The sequence below is a fragment of the Zalophus californianus genome, chromosome 9 (assembly GCF_009762305.2).
Source record: "Zalophus californianus isolate mZalCal1 chromosome 9, mZalCal1.pri.v2, whole genome shotgun sequence".
NCBI lineage: Eukaryota > Metazoa > Chordata > Mammalia > Carnivora > Otariidae > Zalophus > Zalophus californianus.
Genome location: NC_045603.1, coordinates 6,062,333 through 6,076,792, shown reverse-complemented (window position 1 = coordinate 6,076,792; position 14,460 = coordinate 6,062,333). Strand labels below are relative to the sequence as shown.

The window sequence follows — 14,460 nt, the reverse complement described above, 5'->3', positions numbered from 1 at the left end:
CAGGCTTCTCGCCTCATGGCCTGGGCCCAGCATTCCAAGCACTCTAGGAAAGCTCCAATGGCCTGGGCAGGAGAAGGTGGAAAGAAAGAATGGAATGTGGCTGGGCAGTGCCATGAGCCATATGTAGGCCAGGCGCCCCACATCAAGCATCGCATCCAAGCTGCTTCAGAGTAGAGACTACGGCCCCCTTTTGGCAAAAGAGAAAACCAAGGCTCAGAGACGTGAGGTGCCCCCAGCCTGGAAATGATGCTAGTCACTGGGGAAGTCAGGACAGAACCCAGGTCTGGCTCCAGAGACTGGGCCTGGACAACAAACTGCAAAGAATCACCATTAGCAAAACTCCAATCAAGTGCCTCTAAGAACAAATGCATAGTTCTTCAAAGATACAGCCTGGCTGAGCAACCTGGAACCACCCCAACTTCCTTGGGACAGACCCGGACGTCTCGCTGCAGGAAGCCCTGACCTCTGGCTACTTCTTGGTCAAGAGTCAGCCGACACCTGGTCTGCAGCCAGCACTAGGCCTGCCCTTGGTCGGAACCACCCAGCCACCCTGGAGGCAAGGGTGGACCTGAGGAACGGACCAGCAGGCAGCAAGGAAGGCTGGACCATCTCCTGCCTAGGTGCCTGGGACGGGAGGGGAGCCGTGGGTGGCTGACTGGGGCTCTTGGTCACTTTTGCTGTTTCTGCACACGGGAGCTCCTCTGAAGAGTGCAGATGAACAAAATAAAGATGCCCCGGGCTCTGGGGTGCCTTCCATCTGTGGTTTGGAGTTTAAGCTCCAGGACCCTCCTGAGTGTGTCAGGGCAAGGAGCCACGTCAACCAGTAAACACATCAGGAAGTGGGCCATTAGGTGGCAGGGGGCATGGGGTCACATCCCAAAGGGCTGTGGGACCCATCTGGACCAAATCCTGAGGGGCCAAAAAACCTAGGGAAGGGTGAAGGCAGGACAGGGAGGGGCTGGCGACAGGGTGTTGAGGCCCGGAAGGAGCATGTGGGGGTCAAGTGTGCCCAGCTGCCAGTGGGACAGGGTGGCATGAGCAGCAGGGGTGGGGGCAGGCTGGAGCTCCCCTCAGATAGGCTGTGTCGGTAGGAAGCTTCTACGGCGGTGTAGGGCAGGAGCTGGCTGTGTGGGAGAGCAGGCTCCAGGACTAAGTCACAAGGAGGCTTGCAGGGGGTGCCCTGCCACAAACCAGGAGGCATTTTGCAACAAAGCCTGGGAGCTGGGCCAACAACTGAGAATCGCCCATGATGCTTCTATAGGCTGCTCTGATTGAGGAAGCACTTGCCCAAGGACCACTGTCCCAGCCGACCCTTGTCACAGCCCCAGAGGATGGAGAAACACGGGTTGCCTTTCTATAAGTCCTGACAGGGGAAGGGACTTACCAAGGCCATCCGGGGGGAGGGAGGAGCAGGGCAGGCCAGGTGTCCCCATGCCCAGTTCACTCGTCCAAGCACGGCCTCCCTCAGGGAAGCCACGAACACTCGCCTCTGAAGAGCCACGTGACCCTGACTAACGCCTCACCTCCCCGAGCTGGGCCACCTCTGCCAGGCGATGAGGATGGCACTCCGTCCCTCAGTCCTCAGGGGTCACCCGAGCTGCCCGTCTGACCACATCGGGCTCTCTGTAACACATCTGTGCCCCCGGCCTCTGCCTCCGGCTGCACGAGCACGCACCGGCTTCACGCCTTAGGGTTCCCTACTGGCAGCTGTGATCCCAACCCCCCCCCGCCCCGTCTGCTGCAAGTTCTGAAACCCAGCTGGGCCTGAGCCCACATTTCTTGCTCAGTTCTCCCTGAGCCCACCACTCAGACAGCAGCAGGGCCCCCCCTCCCCATCTGCGGGGCCTGGGGGAGTGCTTGCCCGCACTGCCCTGTCTGCGGCAGGGAGGACACACATCACCTGTACCGGTCCCGCTGCCCTCATTCTGGGGGCTGAGAAAGTGGTGTTTGGAAGTATGCCTTCTGTTAGCTGTGCCCACTGAGGGGACACCTCGCCTGGGCTTTATACTTCATGAGATGAGCGTACAGACTGGCTAGAAGCAGATTCAAATTTCATCTGGGGCCCAGAGAGAGGGGAAAGTTGTAAGGCCCCAGGCTCCGAGGGAAGCCAAGGGGCTAATGGGGGAGTGCTCTGGGCCTCTTTAGGGCAGGGGCAGGACTGCTCCCTCAGGGCAGGGGCAGGACTCCAGCCAGGCTCAGCCCTTGGCACCGGGAACCCCAGTTCTGCCCAGACTCCCTGGGAGGCTGGGGGTGAGTCACGCCCCGCTAAGCATGCCCGACTAGGCTGAAGTTCTCATCTGGGCCCAGCCAATGAATGCCCTGCCCCTTCTTGTCTGACAAGCCCTGCCTAGCATCCTGCCTCCACGCTACACTCTCCCACTCAACTACTTACCCAAGTCACCATGACCCACCTCCTTCCACCAGGCCTTAGGGCATATGTGGGGTGAGTGTGTGGTGTGTGTGTGTGTGTGTGTGTGTGTGTGTGTCGGGGGGGCTAAACTGAGGGCAGGAGCTCAGGACCACAGCTGGGGTCCCCGGCTGACTATAGGCCAGGCACACTTGGTACCAGTTCATGGACCGGGGTGAAGTCTGACTACCCTGGTTCTTCCCGCATGAGAGCCCAGTGCCTGGAGCTTGGAGGAAGGTCTGCCCAGCCTTTGCCTCTGGCCGGCCTCCTGCTGAGCACCTGGCCTGGGAAACGGCCCTGTCTCATCACCTCCCTTGTCTCAGATCTGCCAGAGCCCCTCCGCACTGCCAGGCTTGCCCAGGGTTCTGGATCTGGGTCTGCCCCCTTTCTATCCCAGCTGGCCACCTGCCTGTGGGAATGGCAAGCAGCAAGTCCTCACTCAACCCCAGGCACGTCCTCCAGGAAGCCTTTGTTCATGCTCTGTGCCAACCAGTCTTCCCCGTGCTCCTGCTCTGGGCCAGGCCCTGTGCTGTGCCCCCGGGGGCCATCAGAGCTGGCACAGACTTGGCCTCTGCCCCAAGTCGGGGAGTCCCAGGCTTGGGACAAAAGAGGGTGCTGGTGGAGGAGGGGCAAGAAGCAGGGGTAGGGGTGGCAAGGAGAGTCTAGTTAGGTGTGGATGAGCCTTGGCCGGGTAGAAGTGTGTCGGGTGGCACCTGGTGAAGAGTGGGCGTGGCCCAGATGGGAAGCTGCACGTGCAGGACTTCTGGGAGGGGGATTTCAGGAGGTGACCGATGCATGGGTCTGGAACCAGGGCTGGTGGAGGGGGGTGGCCTGGGAGGTTGGGGAAATCAGGAGAGGCCCAGGGACCCTGGAGATGGTGGCTGTAGAGAAGAAAGTGGCAGGTGGGCAGCCCCTGGGGGAACAGAGGAGTGGGGAGCCAGGGAGAAGGAGCGTGAGGGTGTGGACATGAGCCAGACCTCTCAGGGGGTCGTATGGTTAAATGAGGCTGGGGAAAGCACGGGGCTCAGTCTGCAACCCCCAAACGTCAGCCACGACCACAACTGCTGGAGCATTTCCCTGGTCCTCCCCGGCCTTCCAGGGCTCCAGCCCCTCGGCCCCCTTCCTGGAACTTCCTCAGTGGCTCCCCTGTCTGCCAGGCCCCTCCACACTTTCACACCACCCCCTGGGAGCCCCGCTAGGTGAGAGTGTTACGGGATCATGCTGACTCAGGAAGGGAAGCCTGGCTCTCAGGTGGAGAGATGTCGGGAGATGGGCAGGTGTCAGCTGTGGGAATGCAGGGTGGGGGGCAGTTCCTAGTACCTTTTTGGGCCTCCGTGTCCTCATCTGTAAAATGGGAATTGCTTTAGTGCCAACCCTCAGGGTGGCTGGGAGGTGAATGAAGACTGGGACAGAGCAAGGCCCAGAGAAGCTGGGGTTCTAGGCTAACAACTGCTGTATTCACCGGACCTGGAGCACCTGGCTCCCCTGGGCTCAGGGGGACCCCTAAGTGGGCAGGCTGTGAGGACAGATTCCAGTCGGGAGGGCTGACGCACCTCAGGCTACTCGGCTCCTGACTTAGGGCCCTGGGCTTGGGAGTCCACAGCCCCCAGACTGGCGCAGACCACTGTGAGGAGGAAGAGTCCTCCAGAAACAGCAGGCTGATGTGCACCGAGGCTGCCTGAGGAAGTGGTGGGCGCCCACTTGGCGGGGGGGGGGGGGGGGGGGGGCGGGCTGCGGAGGTGGGGGCGGGACTTCCCGCACGGACCAGCGCATCCCACACTGCCAGCCCCCACCTGTGCCTGGAGATGCGTGGACCAGAACAAGCCAGTGAAGGAGGAGGATGTGGGCTCCGCCTCTCGAGCTCACAGCAGCCAGCCTGGGAGGTTTCCTTCCAGACCAAGTTTGAACCATTTGGGGTCGAGAGACTAACAGCCCCCTAAAATGTCCTTGTCTTAGTCCCCCATGATGCTATGTGGCAAAAGGGACTCAACAGATGTGACTAAATTAAGACCCTTGAGATGGGCACTTGTTCTGGATCATCTGGGTGGGCCCCCAATGTGGTCATAAGGTTCCCTAAAGGTGGAGAAGGGAGGTCAGAGAAAGAGAGCCTGATGGAAGCAGGGTCAGAGAGATGCCATGCTGCTGGCTTTGAAGACAGGAAGAAGTCCCAAACCAAGGAATATGGGTGGTTCTAGAAGCTTCTAGAGCTTCCAGAAAAAATGCAGCCCTTGCTGACATCTTGATTTTAGCCCCGTGAGTCCCAAGTCCAACTTCTGACCTGCCAGAAGATGGTGCATTCCTGCTGTTGTAAGGCACTAGGATTGTGGTACCCTGTTAGCAGCAAGAGGAAGCTAACACAGCATCCATCCCACCACACTGTGGGAAAGGGACTGACTGAACACTTGGGTTGACAAGAACGACCCACAACGTCTCATCAGTCTTGCTAGGAGTGGGGTCCCAGGGGCCCGTGGTAAACTTAGCTGGGTACTCAGGGGTTTTGCACAAGTCAGCCAGATACTTGAAATTTATCACTCCAACCCTCAAATCCAAATATTTTAACTGATTTTAACGTAAATTGAAAATCTGTTACATAGTTTGAGCCTCTTTAAAGAAAATGGAACTGCCCCTGTTCTTAGCCTGTGTTCAGTGACTGGGGGTAATTATAAACGGCAATGGCTGGGTGCAGCTGAGACTCCAAGGCTGGGGCAGGGCCACTTAGCCCTGAATGGCCCCCAGCTGCTCTGCTACAGGCCACCACCCTCTCTGTGACATGGAACAGGGGGTGTCACCCTGGGCCTGCAGGACCAGTCTGTCACTGATGTGGTCACGATGGAGAGCGACGAGGATGGCGTGTGCTCCTGGGGCCTCTCGGGGCCAGCAAGCGCCACCCTGCGCTCACTCGGTCTTATCCTACCCAGCCTAAAAACAAGCCCTGTTGGCATAGGAGATAACCGGCATCTCAGGGATGGAAGACACCCGCCAGGACACCTCAGCCACCGGGTGACTGCAGCACACGTGCCCTGCTCTGGTGGAACCCTGTACCGTGACTACCACGGGCACTGCTCAGAGTAGACTGTTCCAGGGCATTCAAGCCCTGCCCTCCCTCACTCGTCACTTGTCTCTGCCCTCTGATGAGGAGCTGGCCAGTGCAGCAGTCGGAGGGGGGGGGCACAGACCCTGGAGCTGGCCGGCCCGGGGCCTGACCTCACCGTCACACTCCTCAGGGTCTTGCCTTCCTCATCTGCTTCTCTCCTGGGCCCCAGAACCAGGTCCTTCCCCCTCCGCCAGTCCTACCCCATCCCCTCCAAGGACCCAAAAGAGGGCTCACGTGGCCCACCAGCCACAGGATCCACTGAGATCAACTGCCTGTGCCCGCTCCCACAGGCCACTGATGCTGACCCAACTCTGGTTCCCCACACCATCTAGGCTACTCTCTCCATGCAGGGCTGGGCTCTGAATGTGATGCCCCAGTTTTGCTCTGACCAGCACAGGGCACAACGGGGATGGTCACCTCTCTTATTCTCCATACCTTGCCTCTATTAATGTAGCCTGGGAGCAGCCATCCTTACCAAAGCCTACTAGTTAGAGCCTGAAGTCCAACAGGATCCCAAGTCTGTACCACACGGGCTGCTCTCCGAGGAGCAGGTGCTAAGAATTATGAGCTGTTGAGGGAGGGGTTCACCAGTGCTCTGGGTGGTGCCTTTCATGGAAGCCTCTGAGGATGGTTGCTTAGCTCTGGGTGTGGGGCCTTGTCCCGTGCTGTAAGTGTTGTAGAGAGACCAGAGGAGGCACAGGTTTTTTTTTTTTTTTTTTTCTGCCTCTGGGGCAGGATGGGCTCTAAAGGGGTGCTTGAGGGGATTTCTATAATCAGAAAAGTGGGAATTCAGGGCAGGCCAACCATCATCCTTTTCCTTGGCCCCCTCCATGCCCCTCAATCTGCTCCCCCAACTCTGCCTCCCAAACCCGGGGTGAAGGTACCTGTACTCTCAGTTCATCTCTTCTCACCTCCCTGACCCCGCTCTAGGCTTTTATCCACTGACTCTAATTAGAAAAAGCAAGTCCACAGCTCTTTCTCCACCTTGCCACCCACCCACTTGACACCAGTTCAGCTCAGCCCGCTTCTGCCATCACCCTCCTGCTGAAGAGGGGTACAGGGCCTCTGGGGGCCCAGTTCCTGCTCCTGCCCTGCTCTGGAGCTCTGCTCCACCTCTCCCAGTACCCACCTCTCCCAGTTAGTGAGGCTGAGGGACCTCAGCATGACCTCAGAGCACCAGCGGGCAGCTCTTAGGCTCCCACCACCCACCTCCAGCCACCTGACTCACACCTTCCAGGATGGTGGTGGGCACGCCTGCCTGCTGAAGCCTTCAAGCCCACTCCTTGGCCATTTCCAGTCCTTCCCCGGCCAACCCAGACAGCCCAAGTCAACATGACAGCCCTGTCCTGAGAACTCGTGGTGGAGAGGGGGCTTCCAGACAAACCTTGTCCCATTCTGCCTGTGTGACCAGAGGTGAATCTTCCAGACTCTCTGGACCGTAGTGTTCTCGTTTGAGAAACAGGGCTATGCCTGTCCTGCCCAGCATGGGCTTCAGCCTGCACAGAGCACCATCAGCCAGCCCCGATCTCCTTTGCTCCTCAAAGCCCCACCGGGGAGGATGGGGCTTCAAGCCTACTCCCCAACATGAAAGGCCATACCCCTCCCGTGGCCCCACTTAGATCTCCCTTTTAGCTAGGTGCCAGGCCTCCTTTGAGGTCCACATGAGGACCACAAAAGTAGGCGACCTCTCCGGGACCCTGTGGTTCTGACTTCCATGGTCCTGTAACCCTAACACAGCCATGACTTTACGGATAAGCTCAGCTGTGCAGGGTAGTATGTGACTGTGGACAAGCCAGGGCACCCCGATGAGCCTGTTCCCTCCTCCAGGACATGGGAAATGTACCACCTGGCCCCACAGCTCCCAAGGCTGGTGTAACCTACCAGACTGCCACAAAGAAGGTTGTGAAAATCCCAAACCTCCCTACAGCTGTGCTCCGGAGGCCTGGGCAGCTGGCACCATCCAGGGGCCAGCAAGCGCAGCACTGAAGAACTAGGGCAGACTTGCTCTGTGGTTCTACACACTGAGAGCAGCTATCTCCCCCTCCTTCTCTTTCCTCACCCTGCCCAGGGTCAGCCACACCTGCAGGCCTCCCAAGCCACCCTGAGCAGCACCAGGGGTTTCTGGGAAAGCCTCCCTAGAACCTGGATCCAGCCCAGGGCCAGTGTCTGGAGTGCAGCCCACAGCACACCTGCCCCTGCTCCCCGCCCAGGGGCAAGCAGGTGCCTGAAGTGGGACCAGGGAAAAGTGGGCCAAGGCTGCCCACTTACGCCCACCTCAGGCTGGGTCATTCACCGAGTCAGGGGCCTTGGGACCAGAAGGGGCTGAATGAACCTTGTTTGACCCGGGGCCTGCCAGATGGCCTTAACAGGCCTCTCCTCTCTGGGTAGGTTTCCCAACTATAAAGCGAGTCCTGAACCTGGATGTGGCTTCTCTCCTTCGCAAGGAGCCGGAGAGGGGCCGTGCTGCCTGAATCCCTGCTCTACGCTAACGCCCCCCACCCCCTTCGCTTCTGGGCCTCCGTGTCGCCTCGCTGATCCTGCGCATGTACTGTAAGTAGAGGGGTTCTGCGCAAACGTCTCACCCGCAGAGGCCACTAGACTTTGGCTCCGGGGCCTTCGCTACAAACACACACACACAGATACACGTGTTTGATGAAGGGCACAAACTGTAACAGGGTAAAAAAGTCAGTTCCCACCTGGAGTGGAGCCCCCCCCACTCACACGCGTCACGGGTGACCACGCACGCGGGCACACCGCCCAGGCAGCCCCCCCACGCACACCCACGTGCCGGCACGCACACCCGCACACCCGCGCGCCCACACGCTCGCACGTACACCCGCGCGCCGACACGCACGCGCGCACGCACAGCCCGACACAGCAGCACGCGCATGCGCACACACGCGGACAAAGGCGCGAGCACAACAAAGGAAGTGGAAGAAAAGTGTTACCCATGAGGAGCCGCCGTTTCACCCGCTTGTCCACATCAGCTACTGACGTGGCATTGAACTGAGAGCGCTCAATTGCAGCCTCATCCTTCTCTAAAACACAAGTAAGGGACAAACACGGAGCCGGTGGTTAATGACAGCCCACTTCCCGCGGCCCAAGACAGTCAGCCTCTCGGCGTGGCGCGCACACAGCCAACACAGCATGCGGGGCCGGGCGTCGGCGCCGAGGGGCGAATCCCGGGAGCCTCCAAGGTGGTGTGTTCGGGGCAGGAGGCGGCAGGGGTGGGGGGTGCAGAGCGGGGGACGACCACACAAGGGCACAGGTGGGACCCAGGGCCCAGCTGCGAACAGACAGAGGTGGCAGCGGAGGTCAGAGTGGACAGACCCAGCTGCGGGGTAGGGGGGCGGGGCACAGAAGCGCACACACCGCCTCCGCGTGCAGGGAGGCATAAGTGATTGCAGACGCCCCCCGCTCGGGCTGGGGAGGCAGGCACAGGACAAGGCACAAGACAAAGGGACAGGGCCACGAGGTCCGGTGATGGCTGTGCCTGGACAGCAGACGCCCTGTGTCAAGGGCAGGAAAGTAGTGGCAAACACTCATGCAAAGTTAAGAACAAAACAACAGAGGAACACACACACACACACACACAACAATGGATCCAGTCGAACAGACAGAAAAAACGGGCTCGATTTGGGCAGCGCTGGTTGCCTGCTTGTCTATAGAGAACTAGAGCGAGACATTCAAGTGCTTGACAAGGGGCTGCACAGATGGGTCAGTCATTTTAGGAGCGTGCGGAGAGGCGGGCCGGCGGGCGGCCGGGGAGCATTCTGGCCGCTGGGCAAGACGTTGGGCCAAGATGCCGTCCGTGGAGGAGCGGGTGAGGTTAGCTGTTTGGCGGCCCTCTGCTCAGTGGAGACGCGCGCTCCCGAGGGGCGAACCTGAGCAGCAGTGAGCAGAGGCAGAAGGAAGGTTCTCCTGGCCAGCAGAGGGCAATGGCCCAGGAGCTGGGTCTGGAAGAGGGTTTCTAAGGGGAGGGGAGGGGAAGCGGGGGGTGAGGGAGGTTATGTTAGAAAGTAGATCCAAGCAGGGACCTTCACATGCAGCAGACACTAAAAGATAAAAAAATGAGAAAGGATGAGTCAGGTGGACAAAGACAAGATGTGTTAGACGAGCCTGGGTGTGTGTCTGGCCGGCAGCTGTTTGCACTGGTTCCGTGGCCGGTAGGGGTGGCTGCACTGCAGACACAAACAGCGAGGGAGACCCACCAGACGAGACAGGAAGGGGCCGGTGCACCTGGGAGGCCCCCGGCAGGACAGTGGAGACAGGGAGAGAGGCGGGAGAGGGGGTTCTAGATGGGATCAGGCTGCAATAGAGACACTGGTCTGAGACCAGGTTTTGCTTTGAAAAAAAAAAATTTTTTTTTTTTTGGTTGTTTGGTTTGGTTTGGCTTTTGGCTCTGAAAATAATTAATGAACGTCAGTTATCAGACAAGACAGGCAATCAGGGACCATCACCAGAAAAGCAGGAGGAATGAGATAAAAATGAAACCAAAACGGCCGTCTGAGAGGAGACCACACAGAGGAAGGGGAGAACCACGCGGGCAGCAGCTCCCGGGACGAGAGCCGGGACTAGGGTGAGACGCTGGTGGCCTGCCTGGGCCCTGGCACCCCCACCCTGCTCCCTGAAGTACCAGGGAGCAGTCACAGTCCGAGGGACAGAATGCGACAGCAAACTCTGGTTTCACGGCTTTGCTTGCTTGCCACCCCTTTTTTGTTACTTGAAAGTCCCTGCAGAAATACCTTCAGAGTCGGTAATAAGAGATGGGGGCCCCCCCCATTAAAAAGAATAAATATGGTCACTGACTGTGGGCTTCTGAAGTTGGCCGACATGGAAGAGAAAGAGAGCAGAGGATGAACAAAGTTGGATGGGTACCAACTTTGAAATTCTTCTTTTTCTCAGTTGAAAGATATGCTATTATTTTGAGTGGGTGAAGAAGCTACTACTGATTATGGCTGAGGTAACCACAGATATTCTAGCTTCCTCCTGCAAATAAGGACCAGGAGAAAGGAGGTGACCAGAACTCACACTGAGACTCCATGAGACAGGAGAGATGACAGAAGGGGCATCGCTGAGAAGGGACTCTAGCTGGAAGAAGAAGTCTGGCGAGACCCCATTAGCTCAGGAGTGGAAAGCGGTTAGGAATACCCAGAGCCCCTTGGGATTCTTCTATCCAGTCTCCCCTGGTGTAGACTATGAAGACTTAGAGCCGCTTTCTGAGAAAACCTCTTGGTTTTCCAGACTGGTGGTCAGCTTATGTTGCTAATGGGGCACATGTGCAGGTTAAATGGATGTGCCATGTGTCCCCAAATCGGGAAGAAACCCCTATGCTTTAAAAACAGAAGCTGCCCTCCTTAGGCACACACCCCCTCCTCCTCCCCACAGACCACCCCCCATGTTGAGGATGAGGACCCGAAGAAAACCCACAGTGACAGGAAGCAGAGATGCTTGGTCTGGGGTGGCCGGATGGCCCTGGATAAGTCTCTACAGAAGGCTTCCCCTGGGGACGTCTGCCAGCCCCATTAGTACCGTGGGGTCCTCCTTTTCTTGTTCCCTTAAGCTTCGTTCTTGGAGACTGGGACATGGTGGGGTGGTGCTGGGGTGCTGACCAACCTCAGGGCCGCAGGGGGGACCCTGGGGGGGGCAGGGTGGCGCGAGGGTGCCAGCGCAGAGGTACGTACTTACCGATGCACGTCCGACCGTCTGAGTGGAGGGCGTACTTCTGGTGGCAGCCACACATGGGGCCCGTGTCCGTGTCCTCACAGCTGTGCTGGCAGCCTCCGTTTCCATAGTTACAGGTTACTAGTTAGGCCCAAAGTGTACATACGTGTGTATAAAAGGAATGACAACAAAGATGATTAGTTTATCGGTGTTGGTTGTTTCTCTTAAGGGACGGGGAGCAAAGTGACGGCACAAGATAATCAGTGAATAGGCGCACGTTTCCCTGGACTTCAGCCCCTCCGAGGTCTCGGATGGAACGGCTCGCTCTCTAAATGGGAACTGGGGTGAGAGGAGAGTGGCCCTGGGTCGTGTGGGCTTCAAAAAGGGCTGGCACCAGCTGACAGACTCAGATGGTGTCAGGTGAAGACGGGGATATGGGATAGATCATTTTCTCCCTCCTCCGTCCCAGAGACACTTGGGAACTGCCTGTCTGGATGTGACAGACGTCTGTTAATGGCAGGCGTCCTCTACAACGAGGGGGAGGGTGGCGGCGGGCCCGTGCTGAGGGGGACGCTCCTTCAGTTCTTGCATCGCTTGCTCTCTCCCGCCTGGGTCTTGGGCGTGTGGAAGGGTGCCCCCGCAGAAGTCTAGTCTGTGCTAGTTCCAGCAGCCATCTCAGCCTCTGTGCCCTCAGAGCCCGGATCCTCCCAAGGCAATGTCCAAACACACGGAACCTGTGCGAATTAATGCCAGCTCACGTGCGCTTTGGAAAATGACTTTTTATTTAAACATGGTACATAGTTTGCAGTGTCTAAGGCCTGGAGGAGCCGGCGCCCTGCAGCTCAGAATCTTAAAATGTTTTATAGCATCAGCGACCTGGGTTGGCTGAAAGGGGGCTGAACAAAAAGGAGACGGTCTGAAGAAGGAAAAATGATAAATTCAGGTTTATTTAAAAGGAAACTACTCGTTACCACATTTTAGGGTGAGAGGTATTGCTAAAGGAGTTCCCAGATCTCTATGGGAGGGGTTCTTGCAGCCCCTGCTTTACTCAGCTTGCAAGACGACCCTAAAGATGCTCAAAAGATGCAAAAACAAATCTCAGACCAACGCAGTTGAAAATTCCGAATTGGCAGTTGGGATTCATGATGTTCTATCAGGTTGACCCAGGAGTACGGCTGGTGCCAGAGGGAAGCCACAGGGTGGCAGCTCCTGGAGATGGATCCCAAGCATTCCAGAACTGAGTCCCGCAGCTGCCTCTCCCAGGTAGTGCTCTCACCGGGGGCACAGCACATGGCCTCCGGGGCGACCATCCCGAGTGATGGTGGTGGCCCTGTCAGCCTGGACACATGCCAGCTGAGGAGGACATGAAGAGAGTGGTCCTGCTCGGTGTCCCCGACGCTGTCCTCGCAACCAGAGGGAGGCTCTAGTGGGTTGCCTCCTCCACAGGGAGCTAATGTCCCATCCGCAGGAGGGGCCTGACTTCTGGGACGACCTTTCAAGGACCTGCAGAACTGCTTCAGGATGCACAGCTCCCTCTGGCCCTTTCTCCAGAGGAGCATCTCTTCTCTCAGTTTTCCTGGGGAGCCCAGCGGCCTGCAGTCACATTCTCTCATCTCTGAAACAGCTTGTCTCTCTGCCTAGGAAGAGCCCCAGGGAAGCCAAGGGTAAAGACTGCCATGGATCTCAGGAGAGGGCAGAGCCCGGGCACAGCCCTGCCTTGGCCTGGACCTCATGTGCCTTTCCAGACCGAGAAAAGCCCCACTTCAGACTGGGCAGGGGTGGAGTGGTGAGGAGGCCATGAGAACACTGCAGAAAGTTCTTTCCAAGCTCTGGGCTCCTGGCAATGGGCCGTGTCCTGCAAGTGACTCTAAGGAGGATGCAGGGCTGTCTGAGGCAACCCGAGAACCCGAGGGAGGGCCATGCTTAGGGTCCCACACCCCCCACTCGGGGGTTTGCGCATCTCATGGACCCTAAGGGCTGAGCTCATGAGCACCTAGAGAGCCTCCGGCTTGTGCATGATAATAGTACTGCTGTCCTGAGCTCTGGGACGACCAAGAAACGATGGAGAAAACCTCCTCTGGCCCTGGAGTGGGTCCTGGACTCTGGAGAGATGAGTTTGGTGCAGAGGCCCTGTGGTCCTGCTGGTCCACAGAGGCTGGCTAGGCCAGGCCTTAGCCCCCACCCCAAATCCAGATCTAGAATGTCCTAAACCTCAACTGGTCTCCAGGGCTAGACAGAGAGCCTCAGAGCTAACGTCACACGAACTCTGCGTGTTGACCGCACAGCAGGAACCAAAGCTGACGGGAGGGACAGCTATCTGTGCAGTCCCTTCACAGAAGGGCCGCAGTGCACTCACCCGCTCCTTGGCCCCGGGGTTGGTATCTGATTCTCCACACAGCTCGGCGATACCCAGCCACCGAGCCGAGGGGGTGGGGCTGCCGTTTCTTTTCACCAGCAAACATTTGGGGCAAGGGCTTAGTTCTTCTCTGTCGGGGGCGGTGGGGGGGCTTCGCTGCTCACAGAGAGCCCTGCCTTGTCCCTGACCTCTCAGATCAGGTTGGCGCCTCGGGAGATGTTCTCTGAGCAAACTGCCCCCTTGCAGTGCTCATCCCAGACAGGCCGGTCAGTCCCAGCCACTGCCTACACCCAGCTCAGGGCTTGGCCAGTCTTGCTGAGTGAAGGAACACTCTTTACTTGTGGCTGAGCCTGTCAACAAGCCTGCCCACCCCACGCATACTTGTCCTTGGCCGTCGTCCGGAGGACTGGGAAAGCTGGGGTTCTTCACTTTCTGTTCTGAAGGGTGCCAGGTGGCAGCAGGTTTCTCCGTAGCAATAGGAATCGTCTGATGTAGAGGACCAGAGGGCCTGGCTGGAGTCCTGGGGCTGGAGCTGGGCACTTGCCCGTGGTGACCGCATACACGTTGATCTGTGTGATCCCACGGGAAAGCCCAGGGACAAAGAGGAAGGCTGCCTACATCTCAGAACATACCTGGCCAGAATGAAACATCTTCACTTTGGGGAGTGGACGGATCATGAGTGTGGGGGCTGCAGCATGAGCTCCGTGGAGACAGGGGATGTGTCTAGTGCATGTGGGTCCCCAAGATCTTGGTGACTGAGGACAGCATGGGTTGGGAAAGGTGTGGCAGGCGCCCAGAGGAAGCTGATGACAACCGAGACAATCAAAAGACTAAGGATGAGCCAGTGAGGCCCAGCTGTTTCTTCTCCACAGAATGAAGGATGGAAAGCAAGGCCCTTTTCTTCGTGAGAGCTGGGCAGCCCAGTCTCTCATTTCAGGG

General features: G+C 58.2%; 1 protein-coding gene across 2 annotated transcripts in view; it reads right to left on the bottom strand.

Annotated features, from left to right (window-relative positions):
- Nucleotides 1-14,460, bottom strand: part of SCUBE1 (signal peptide, CUB domain and EGF like domain containing 1) — a 142,917-nt gene that overhangs the window by 48,042 nt on the left and 80,415 nt on the right. The window contains exons 6-7 of one of the 2 annotated variants that reach the window (XM_027594583.2): nucleotides 11,190-11,306; nucleotides 8,450-8,539 (exon numbers count right to left, since the gene is read on the bottom strand). In XM_027594583.2, coding sequence (XP_027450384.1) covers nucleotides 8,450-8,539; nucleotides 11,190-11,306 — 207 coding nt within the window. The remainder of the gene's footprint in view (nucleotides 1-8,449; nucleotides 8,540-11,189; nucleotides 11,307-14,460) is intronic. The other variant, XM_027594584.2, reaches the window with a different exon arrangement.